The 12,992-nt window shown below is 41.1% G+C and overlaps 1 protein-coding gene across 1 annotated transcript in view; it reads left to right on the forward strand.

The window, feature by feature from the left end:
* Window positions 1-12,992, forward strand: part of LIMD1 (LIM domain containing 1) — a 117,362-nt gene that overhangs the window by 84,115 nt on the left and 20,255 nt on the right. Inside the window, exon 7 of the mRNA XM_053714486.1 lies at window positions 6,385-6,436. Within this exon, the coding sequence (XP_053570461.1) occupies window positions 6,385-6,436 (52 nt within the window). The remainder of the gene's footprint in view (window positions 1-6,384; window positions 6,437-12,992) is intronic.

Below are 12,992 nucleotides of genomic sequence, written 5' to 3' on the forward strand. Positions count from 1 at the left end.
CTTTTAGGACTTTTTAAGGACTAATTGCTCACTGTCTGATAGCCAGAACTCATTATCTGTAAGCAGTGACACCCTTCACAAGCACACAATTTAAAATGTTTTGTTTTACAGTAGAGATATTTTGAAGTTACAAAAAAAACCTGTAATGCATCTTAAAATCCCTCTATTTAGATGCAACAAGAAAACAAATTACTTTTCTCTTGTTAAGTGTATTCAGTCCACGGGTCATCCATTACTTATGGGATATATATTCCCTTCCCAACAGGAAGTTGCAAGAGGATCACCCAAGCAGAGCTGCTATATAGCTCCTCCCCTCACATGTCATATCCAGTCATTCTCTTGCAACTCAACTAGATAGGACGTTGTGAGAGGTCTGTGGTGTTTTTTATACTTAGTTTATTTCTTCAATCAAAAGTTTGTTATTTTAAATGGCACCGGAGTGTGCTGTTTGTTCTCAGGCAGTATTTGGAAGAAGAATCTGCCTGCGTTTTCTATGATCTTAGCAGAAGTAACTAAGATCCACTGGCTCTTCTCGCATATTCTGAGCAGTAGGGTAAATTATTATAAGTGAACAGTGCGCCAACAGATACAGTGCTGAAATGTTACTAAACCATATAAAATATATATAAATAATACATAAAATTAATGTCACAATTAATATCAATTGATATTGATTAGTGGTGAACCAAAATGTGAATGTTCAAATGACTTAGCTTATATTGCTCAGTCAATGTTACTTGATGCGACCTAAGGGGGTCAGAGTACTCCCTAAGGCTCGGTCAGATGATGGCTCGCGACTTCTTCAATACTTTTGCTGGTGTCCCAAAAGAACAAAATCTGTAGAAATATAGAATGAGAAAGAAGGCGCCACCATAGTGTACGATCAATGGATACAGACAAGCTTCAGATGCGCATGAAAAACTGGTACTTACAAGCTCCCTGACACTTGAGAAGTGTCACAAACGCCTTCTGGAACTTTATGAGTCGTCCAGCTAACTCCCACTACCGTCCGTATTGACCCGTTCTGTGGGGTATTCAGATGAATGCCGGATAACTTGCTTTCCCAGTTACAATCTGCTTTATCAGGCTTCAATCTTTAGTTGGAGGTTGCCTAACCAGGTAGGCTCTTTAAGTGCAGTGAAGACCTATGGCACCGTGAACAGCACACTCCAAAATATATAAAAAGACAACTGCTAAAATTTCAACTGCTAAAATTTGATAAAATAAAGTTTGTGGATCCAACGTCTTATAAAACTTCACTTTATTTTATAACACAACGTTTTTCGGTCTTGAATGACCGTTTCATCAATGTTTGTTCAACAAGGTTTTATCTTACAGCCCCTTGCATGCATTGCACCTGTCACTGCTGCTGCAGCATTCTGGTTTGAGTCTCTGGAAGAGGCCATTCGCACAGCTCCATTGGATGAGATTATGGCCAAGCTTAAAGCTCTTAAGCTAGCTAATGCATTTGTTTCTGATGCCGTTGTACATTTAACCAAGCTAACGGCTAAGAACTCCGGATTCGCCATCCAGGCGCGCAGAGCGCTATGGCTTAAATCCTGGTCAGCTGACGTGACTTCTAAATCTAAATTGCTTAATATTCCTTTCAAAGGGCAGACCTTATTCGGGCCCGGCTTGAAAGAAATTATTGCTGACATTACTGGAGGTAAGGGTCATACTCTTCCTCAGGACAGGGCCAAATCAAAGGCCAAACAGTCTAATTTTCGTAACTTCAAGGCAGGAGCAGCATCAACTTCCTCCGCTCCAAAACAGGAAGGACCTGTTGCTCGTTACAGACAGGGCTGGAAAGCTAACCAGCCCTGGAACAAGGGCAAGCAGGCCAGAAAGCCTACTTCTGCCCCTAAGACAGCATGAAGTGAGGGCCCCCGATCCGGAAATGGATCTAGTGGGGGGCAGACTATCTCTCTTCGCCCAGGCTTGGGCAAGAGATGTCCAGGATCCCTGGGCGTTGGAGATCATATCTCAGGGATATCTTCTGGACTTCAAAGCTTCTCCTCCACAAGGGAGATTTCATCTTTCAAGGTTATCAGCAAACCAAATAAAGAAAGAGGCATTTCTACGCTGTGTGCAAGACCTCTTAGAAATGGGGGTGATCCACCCAGTTCCGCGGACGGAACAAGGGCAAGGGTTTTACTCAAATCTGTTTGTGGTTCCCAAGAAAGAGGGAACCTTCAGACTAATCTTGGACCTAAAAATCTTAAACAAATTCCTAAGAGTTCCATCATTCAAAATGGAAACTATTCGAACCATCCTACCCATGATCCAAGAGGGTCAATACATGACCACAGTAGATTTAAAGGATGCCTACCTTCATATACCGATTCACAAAGATCATTATCGGTACCTAAGATTTGCCTTTCTAAACAGGCATTACCAGTTTGTAGCTCTTCCCTTCGGGTTAGCTACGGCCCCGAGAATTTTTACAAAGGTTCTGGGCTCACTCCTAGCGGTGCTAAGGCCGCGAGGCATAGCGGTGGCGCCGTACCTAGACGACATTCTGATACAAGCGTCAAGTTTTCAAATTGCCAAGTCTCATACAGAGATAGTTCTGGCATTTCTGAGGTCGCATGGGTGGAAGGTGAACGTGGAAAAGAGTTCTCTATCACCACTCACAAGAGTCTCCTTCCTAGGGACTCTGATAGATTCTGTAGAAATGAAAATTTACCTGACGGAGGCCAGGTTATCAAAACTCTTAAATGCTTGCCGTGTCCTTCATTCCATTCCACGCCCGTCAGTAGCTCAGTGCATGGAAGTAATCGGCTTAATGGTAGCGGCAATGGACATAGTACCATTTGCGCTCCTGCATCTCAGACCCCTGCAATTATGCATGCTAAGTCAGTGGAATGGGGATTACTCAGATTTGTCCCCTCTACTAAATCTGGATCAAGAGACCAGAGATTCTCTTCTCTGGTGGCTTTCTCGGGTCCACCTGTCCAAGGGGATGACCTTTCACAGGCCAGATTGGACAATTGTAACAACAGATGCCAGCCTTCTAGGTTGGGGCGCAGTCTGGAACTCCCTGAAGGCTCAGGGATTATGGACTCAGGAGGAGAAACTCCTCCCAATAAATATTCTGGAGTTGAGAGCAATATTCAATGCTCTTCTAGCTTGGCCTCAGTTAGCAACACTGAGGTTCATCAGATATCAGTCGGACAACATCACGACTGTGGCTTACATCAACCATCAAGGGGGAACCAGGAGTTCCCTAGCGATGTTGGAAGTCTCAAAGATAATTCGCTGGGCAGAGTCTCACTCTTGCCACCTGTCGGCGATCTACATCCCAGGCGTGGAGAACTCGGAGGCGGATTTTCTAAGTCGCCAGACTTTTCATCCGGGGGAGTGGGAACTTCATCCGGAGGTCTTCGCTCAACTGATTCATCGTTGGGGCAAACCAGATCTGGATCTCATGGCGTCTCGCCAGAACGCCAAGCTTCCTTGTTACGGATCCAGGTCCAGGGACCCGGGAGCGGCGCTGATAGATGCTCTGACAGCCCCTTGGGTCTTCAACATGGCTTATGTGTTTCCACCATTTCCGATGCTACCTCGACTGATTGCCAAGATCAAACAGGAGAGAGCATCGGTGATTCTAATAGCGCCTGCGTGGCCACGCAGGACCTGGTATTCAGACCTAGTGGACATGTCGTCCTGTCCACCATGGTCTCTACCTCTGAGGCAGGACCTTCTAATAAAAGGTCCTTTCAAACATCCAAATCTAATTTCTCTGAGGCTGACTGCATGGAGATTGAACGCTTGATCCTATCAAAGCGTGGCTTCTCGGAGTCAGTTATTGATACCTTAATACATGCACGGAAGCCTGTTACCAGAAAAATTTACCATAAGATATGGCGTAAATATTTATATTGGTGCGAATCCAAGGGTTACTCATGGAGTAAGGTTAGGATTCCTAGGATATTGTCCTTTCTACAAGAGGGTTTAGAAAAGGGCTTATCTGCTAGTTCGTTAAAGGGACAGATTTCTGCTCTGTCTATTCTCTTACACAAACGTCTGGCAGAAGTTCCAGGCGTCCAGGCTTTTTGTCAGGCTTTGGCTAGGATTAAGCCTGTGTTTAAGACTGTTGCTCCTCCGTGGAGCTTAAACTTGGTTCTTAAAGTTCTTCAAGGGGTTCCGTTTGAACCCCTTCATTCCATTGATATTAAGCTTTTATCTTGGAAAGTTCTGTTTTTGATGGCTATTTCCTCGGCTCGAAGAGTCTCTGAGTTATCGGCCTTACATTGTGATTCTCCTTATCTGATTTTCCATTCAGACAAGGTAGTTCTGCGTACTAAACCTGGGTTTTTACCTAAGGTAGTTTCTAACAGGAATATCAATCAGGAGATTGTTGTTCCATCTTTATGTCCTAATCCTTCTTCAAAGAAGGAACGACTTTTACATAATCTGGACGTAGTCCGTGCCCTGAAGTTCTATTCACAGGCAACTAAAGATTTTCATCAAAATTCTTCCCTGTTTGTTGTGTACTCTGGTCAGAGGAGAGGTCAAAAAGCTTCGGCAACCTCTCTATCCTTCTGGCTTCGTAGCATAATACGTTTAGCCTATGAGACTGCTGGACAGCACCCCCCTGAAAGAATTACAGCTCATTCCACTAGAGCTGTGGCTTCCACCTGGGCCTTTAAGAATGAGGCCTCTGTTGAACAGATTTGCAAGGCTGCAACTTGGTCTTCGCTTCACACTTTTTCAAAATTTTACAAATTTGACACTTTTGCTTCTTCGGAGGCTGTTTTTGGGAGAAAGGTTCTACAGGCAGTGGTTCCTTCCATTTAAGTTCCTGCCTTGTCCCTCCCATCATCCGTGTACTTTGGCTTTGGTATTGGTATCCCATAAGTAATGGATGACCCGTGGACTGAATACACTTAACAAGAGAAAACATAATTTATGCTTACCTGATAAATTTATTTCTCTTGTAGTGTATTCAGTCCACGGCCGCCCTGTCTTTTTAAGGCAGATCTAAATTTTAATTAAAACTCCAGTCACCACTGCACCCTATGGTTTCTCCTTTCTTGTCTTGTTTCGGTCGAATGACTGGATATGACATGTGAGGGGAGGAGCTATATAGCAGCTCTGCTTGGGTGATCCTCTTGCAACTTCCTGTTGGGAAGGGAATATATATCCCATAAGTAATGGATGACCCGTGGACTGAATACACTACAAGAGAAATAAATTTATCAGGTAAGCATAAATTATGTTTTATACCCCCCTTTTTAAAGAATGTTCAGAACTGTATCTATTTTGTAAAATTCACACACACACAAGCAAACCTGCAGTCAGGATTTATCCAGCAGCGGTCATCAGACCGTTGCTTCCCTGCCCTGTTCTCCACCTCTTAGATGGAAAATTTCAATCTCCTGGCCTTGTCTGACTGGGAAGATTGACATCTCCTGCCCACGCGTGATTGGCTGTGCACAGGCAGGGGGCGGGTTTGCATGCTAGCGCACAATAGCGCTTGTGTACAATGGTAAAGGCAGGCAGCGGATCGCTGCCCACCCGAGGAGAGGCTGGGCAGACAAGGTTGAATATGCACGCCCCTGTCCGCCCGTGGATGATAAATGATTATAGTCTTCATACATGATGTCATCTCAGGCATGTTTTCTTTTGATCCTTTGGAACAGAATTTTTTTATAGTAATTATTACTCTGCCTTTTACAATTATCACAATTAGACAAAGAGGACTGATATTATATACCCTCCAGTCATAAATATGGTTCTAATTCAATTGAGATTACAAGGATTTCTCTTAAAGGGATATATTATTGTTGTAATAAAAAAAAAAAATTGTGCATATAAAAAAAACCCTGCAATATACTTTCATTATTTATTTTGTCTCCTTTTCCTGTAATTCCATTCTGAAATTGTGAGCTTTTCAGGTCCGGTTAGAAATGGAAGTGCAGAACACTTATATTCCACACAGCCATTGACTGCACACTCTAGTGACCTATTTATAACTGTTTCTAATTGGCCACAGCAGAGAAGGTAACCTAAGTTACAACATGGCAGCTTCCATTGTTTTATAGACAATAAAACTTTACACTTATTTTGTCAATATTTAAACAACTTTAAAAAAATACATCTACATCTTATTCTTAAACTAATCTTTTCTTTGAATGGATCGTTTTATCCAGCTCTTATTTAGTGTCTAATGTCCCTTTAAAACCTTCACTGTTTCAGCTATTGAACATTTTGCTACAATAATATTTCCATATAAGTGGCATGGACCTTGAAATAAAACATTCTTTATTCAGATAGAGCAGGGGATTTTAACAGACTTCTATTATTATGATTTCAATTAGTATTACTTCTTTTTACTTATATAAGCAAATGTTAAAATTTGCCATCTCATCTAATTTACAGGGTCCTGGCTCCAAAATGTGCTACGTGTGGCCTCGCAATTCTGCCACCAGAGGTAATACCTTTTTGCAAATATTTGTACATTTTATGTGTTTTTGTGTCATTTGAGTAGTTTTTTTTTTTTTTTTTTTTTTTTTTTTAGAACATCAATATTGAATAAAAGGGACATTAAACCCCAAAAAATGTTCTTTCATTATTCAAATAGAGAATACAATTTTATTATTTAATATTTTTTTATTGTGGAAGAATACAAGATACAGCAGACATCTGATAGCTCAAGGTACGTGTAAGTACAGGAAAAATACAATAGAACATATCAGTACAGTACATGGGATTATATACCTCATTTTTACATTTTGACTAACATCTTGTAAACATTGTGAGAGAATCGCAATAATGAAAATAATAGTATTAACCTTATTAATAATAATATTTACAATAATAATATTAAAAGTACAGAGACGAAAACACAAAACTTAGTGTAGAAGAATAGCATGAGTTTATGTCCTCATTGAGCCACAAAGGCCCTAGGAAAGAGTCTAAAAATAATAGCTTGGGTATCGGGCTTTCTAATTAAAGGGGAAGGAGGAGGGAGGGAAGGGGTGGGAACAGAGAAGAAGAGGAAGGGAAAAAAAAGGAAGAAAAAAAAAGGGGGGGGGAGAGGGAAGGGCGAGTGAGGTGTTCACATCAGCTGCAGGGAGGGGGGATACTGCAGATTTCCCTCCCTGTTACTATGGTCATCAAACTCCAGCCAGGATAATCCAATTACAGAGAAAGCATTACGCTCTCCCCAGTGAGTTCCATGGTTCCCATGTCAGGGCATATAAATCTGTTTGCTGGCATGAAAGATACACGTATAAGTTGGATCAAAGCCTGCCAATTTGGGGGGTTAGAGAATACAATTTTAAATAACATTCAAATTTACTTCTATTATCTAATTTGCTTCATATTTTAGATATCCTTTGTTGAAGAAATAGCAATGCACATGGGTGAGCCAATCACATGAGGCATCTATGTGCAGCCACCAATCAGAAGCTTCTGAGCCTAGCTAGATATGCTTTTCAGCAAAGGATATCAAGAGAATGAAGCAAATTAGATAATAGAAGTAAATTAGAAAGTTGTTTAAAATTACATGCTCTTTCTAAATCATGAAAGAAAAAATTTGGGTTTAATGTCCCTTTAAGAGTCTTCTATTTTTTTTTGTTGCAATCATAACCCTGAAGAACTGGAAAAACATCTCCTGCCAATTATCAAGGACTAAACATTTAATTGAAGATTATCCCTGTAACAAACATGAATTCCCACGTGAAGACACGTCACTATATTAAATTTGGACATTGTAGTAGCTAAGGTTATACAATATTTTACGGCCTGATATTGGTGTTCGGTTACATTTTTGCACAGGTATTTCAATTGTTTGTGAGACACAGGAATAGTTAAACACATTGTCAAAGTCATGTGCACAGCAGTTTAATGCTTCAAATAAGATTACAGCTAAAGAGCAAATCAGGAGTGGGCATACATATGTATGATTTAATCATCAGCCACACTATGGCCAGGGTTGTTCTGGCAACACAATTTGACTATATTTTTATGTTCTAATAAAATACGTTTTTATTTTTACTCTAGTATGTCCTTTTTAAAGTTGGCCTTTGTTAGTTTATTTTTTTCCCTACCCTTTATAATTTAGTATACAAATGTTATAGGAAAAATACATAAAATATAACCATTTACTATTATACAAGGTTAACATAAATAGAAAAAAATAAATGTATAATACATGGTTAACAGAGAGGATTAAAATTCTCAAAGTGTGATTCACTAAACCTTTCTATTCACCAGTGATCAAAATAAGTTTCAAAATAAGTTTCAATGACAACATAATCACTTTGTTGTGTAATTACAATTTCTTCATCTTTCACACTGCAATTTATCCTTAATCACTTACAGGCTCCCGTCCCATCTATTCAGTAGCGTGTATTGCCTTCTAGGTATTGGACCTTTATGCTGACTGATGAAATGGACAATTTGTACAGTTCTGAATGCTATATGTTCCTATAATCGTTGATGGGTTAAAGGGACAGTATACTGTAAAATAGTTTTTCCCTTAATGTGTTTACAGTTGCTTTTTTTACCAACTGCAGAGTAAAAAATGTATGAAAATTTGCTTTTGAAGGTTTATTTCTGTATATTAAAGTTCTGATTTTGTGTTTTGAAGCCACAACCTAATAAAATGGGTTGAGCTTGAAGGTATAATCAGATCTCATTACTGTATCACATTGTGCACATATATAATTCAACTAAGTTTGACACAAAAAGTGGTTCAAGGTTTATTTCCACATTCTACAAATGATTCTTTTACACTATATGAGGTACCTACAGGGAGTGCAGAATTATTAGGCAAATGAGTATTTTGACCACATCATCCTCTTTATGCATGTTGTCTTACTCCAAGCTGTATAGGCTTGAAAGCCTACTACCAATTAAGCATATTAGGTGATGTGCATCTCTGTAATGAGAAGGGGTGCGGTCTAATGACATCAACACCCTATATCAGGTGTGCATAATTATTAGGCAACTTCCTTTCCTTTGCCAAAATGGGTCAAAAGAAGGACTTGACAGGCTCAGAAACGTCAAAAATAGTGAGATATCTTGCAGAGGGATGCAGCACTCTTAAAATTGCAAAGCTTCTGAAGCGTGATCATCGAACAATCAAGCCTTTCATTCAAAATAGTCAACAGGGTCGCAAGAAGCGTGTGGGAAAAACCAAGGCGCAAAATAACTGCCCATGAACTGAGAAAAGTCAAGCGTACAGCTGCCAAGATGCCACTTGCCACCAGTTTGGCCATATTTCAGAGCTGCAACATCACTGGAGTGCCCAAAAGCACAAGGTGTGCAATACTCAGAGACATGGCCAGGGTAAGAAAGGCTGAAAGACGACCACCACTGAACAAGACACACAAGCTGAAACGTCAAGACTGGGCCAAGAAATATCTCAAGACTGATTTTTCTAAGGTTTTATGGACTGATGAAATGAGAGTGAGTCTTGATGGGCACGATGGATGGGCCCCTTGGCTGGATTGGTAAAGGGCAGAGAGCTCCAGTCCGACTCAGACGCCAGCAAGGTGGAGGTGGAGTACTGGTTTGGGCTGGTATCATCAAAGATGAGCTTGTGGGGCCTTTTCGGGTTGAGGATGGAGTCAAGCTCAACTCCCAGTCCTACTGCCAGTTTCTGGAAGACACCTTCTTCAAGCAGTGGTACAGGAAGAAGTCTGCATCCTTCAAGAAAAACATGATTTTCATGCAGGACAATGCTCCATCACACGCGTCCAAGTACTCCACAGCGTGGCTGTCAAGAAAGGGTATAAAAGAAGAAAATCTAATGACATGGCCTCCTTGTTCACCTGATCTGAACCCCATTGAGAACATGTGGTCCATCATCAAATGTGAGATTTACAAGGAGGGAAAACAGTACACCTCTCTGAACAGTGTCTGGAAGGCTGTGGTTGCTGCTGCACGCAATGTTGATGGTGAACAGATCAAAACACTGACAGAATCCATGGATGGCAGGCTTTTGAGTGTCCTTGCAAAGAAAGGTGGCTATATTGGTCACTGATTTGTTTTTGTTTTGTTTTTGAATGTCAGAAATGTATATTTGTGAATGTTGAGATGTTATATTGGTTTCACTGGTAAAAATAAATAATTGAAATGGGTATATATTTGTTTTTTGTTAAGTTGCCTAATAATTATGCACAGTAATAGTCACCTGCACACACGGATATCCCCCTAAAATAGCTATAACTAAAAACAAACTAAAAACTACTTCCAAAACTATTCAGCTTTGATATTAATGAGTTTTTTGGGTTCATTGAGAACATGGTTGTTGTTCAATAATAAAATTAATCCTCAAAAATACAACTTGCCTAATAATTCTGCACTCCCTGTAAGTGTGTTCTTAATGTAATTTCCTATTTCTCTTGCAAGGTGTATCCAGTCCATGGATTCATCCTTACTTGTGGGATATTCTCATTCCCTACAGGAAGTGGCAAAGAGAGCACACAGCAAAGCTGTCCATATAGCTCCCCCTCTGGCTCCGCCCCCAGTCATTCTCTTTGCCGCTCTAAGAAGTAGCATCTCCACGGGAGGGTAAAGTGAATGTGGTGTTAGATTTGTAGTTTTTATATCTTCAATCAAAAGTTTGTTATTTTTAAATAGTACCTGTTTGTGCTATTTACTCTCTGGCAGAAATATGATGAAGAATTCTGCTGAGAGGAAAATTATTTTAGCATGTTGTAACTAAAATCCATTGCTGTTCCCACACAGGACTGAGGAGTACCAGAAAACTTCAGTTGGGGGGAACAGTTTGCAGGCTTAACTGCTTTGAGGTATGTTTCAGTCATCTCTTTTCTTGTCAAGACAAGATAATGCTAGAAGACTGACAAGATTCCCCATGTGGGAATGGTAAGCCATGTTCTGAAACTTAGTATAGAACTAGAGGCTTATTTAAGTGCGCTCAATAGACTGGTTATCACTTTAACAGGGCAATTGATTATTTTGTTTAAAAATACTCTTTATTGACACTTTTACGCACTTTTGATGTGTTTATTGGGGTTTTATTCCACATGGCATTATTTTTAGTCACCTAAATTGGGTTCTGAAGGCCCCACAGCTCCGGAGTGGAGTGGGAGGGGCCTAATTTCGCGCCTCAGTTGCGCAGTTTATTTTGACAAGATTTCCCTGCATGCTGCTTCACATGGGTCCAGAGACTGCTTGAGGACTTCCGGAGGCTTGTTTTTCTCAAATTCAATCCTTAAGGGAAGGTAGGGCCACAGCAGGCTGCTGTGGCAAGGTGCTGTAGTTTATTAACCGGTTGTTTGCTTTAGGCAGCTCCGGTTTGGGCATTAAAGGGTTAATCTTGCTGTGCAATCATATCGAAGCATTAGGCACATACTGTAAAAATTTCAAGAGATTTGGTTCATTTTTCACCGTTTTGTAAAATTGTGTGCGCTTTTATTATCTTAAAGGCACAGTACCATTTATTGCAAATTGTATTTTTTATTACATAAAGTGTTTTTCCAAGCCTGCTTGTGTATAATACCAATCTGTTAAACATGTCTGACACTAAGGAAAAGCCTTGTTCTCTGTGTTCAGAAGCCATGGTGGAACCCCCACTCAAAATGTGTCCCAAGTGCACTAATGTGTCTATACACTTTAAAGATCATATTGTGTCACTTAAAAATATAGCCCTAAATGATTCTTTGACTGAAGGTAATGAGGATAGTCCGCCGTCCTCTCCTCATGTGTCATCACCAGTTACGCCCGCTCAAGCGATACCTAGTACCTCTAGTGCATTAGCACCTATTACATTGCAACAACTGGCGTCAGTCATGGATAATTCCCTTGCGGCCTTTCTATCCAAACTGCCAGTTTTCCCTAAAAAGCGCGAAAGCTCTGTTTTGAGAACAGATGAGGAGCAGTCGGAAGCTTTGGGAGGCTTATCTGATGTACCCTCACAACACTCTGAAGTGGGGGCGAGGGATGTTATGTCTGAGGGAGAAATTTCTGATTCAGGAAAAGTTTCTCAGCGGGCAGAATCAGATTCACTAGCATTTAAATTTAAATTGGAACACCTCCGCATACTGCTTAGGGAGGTCTTATCAACTCTGGATGATTGTGACCCTATGGTGGTCCCAGAGAAATTGTGTAAAATGGACAAATATCTAGAAGTCCCTGTATACACTGATCCGTTTCTGATCCCTAAGAGGGTGGCGGATATTGTTGCTAGGGAGTGGGAAAGACCAGGTGTACCTTTTGTTCCCCCACCTATCTTTAAGAAAATGTTCCCCATAACTGATCCCAGGCGGGACGCGTGGCAGACGGTCCCTAAGGTAGAGGGGGCAGTTTCAACACTAGCCAAGCGCACAACCATACCAATTGAAGACAGTTGTGCTTTCAAAGATCCTATGGATAAAAAATTAGAAGGTTTACTCAAGAAAATATTTGTTCAACAAGGTTTCCTTCTCCAGCCTATTGCCTGCATTATTCCTGTAACTACTGCAGCGGCTTTCTGGTTTGAGGCGCTGGAGGAGTCGCTCCAGACGGAGACCTCATATGACGAAATTATGGATAGAATTAAGGCTCTAAAGCTGGCTAATTCTTTTATCACAGATGCCGCTTTGCAATTAGCTAAGTTAGCGGCGAAAAATTCTGGTTTTGCCATCATGGCGCGCAGAGCGCTTTGGCTTAAATCATGGTCGGCCGACTTGTCATCTAAAACAAAATTACTGAATATTCCTTTCAAGGGAAAGACCCTTTTCGGGCCCGAGTTGAAAGAGATTATTTCGGATATCACTGGGGGAAAGGGCCATGCCCTCCCGCAAGATAGGCCTTTTAAGGCTAAAAACAAGGCTAATTTTTGTTCCTTTCGCAACTTCAGGAGCGGTCCTGCTTCAGCCTCTGCTACCGCAAGAGGGTAACACTTCACAGCCCAAGGCAACCTGGAAGCCTTTGCAGGGCTGGAACAAAGGTAAACAGGCCAAGAAGCCTGCAGCTGCTACTAAGACAGCATGAAGGGGTAGCCCCCGATCCGGGACCGGATCTGGTAGGGGGCA

The sequence above is a fragment of the Bombina bombina genome, chromosome 5 (genome assembly GCF_027579735.1).
Source record: "Bombina bombina isolate aBomBom1 chromosome 5, aBomBom1.pri, whole genome shotgun sequence".
NCBI classification, from domain to species: domain Eukaryota; kingdom Metazoa; phylum Chordata; class Amphibia; order Anura; family Bombinatoridae; genus Bombina; species Bombina bombina.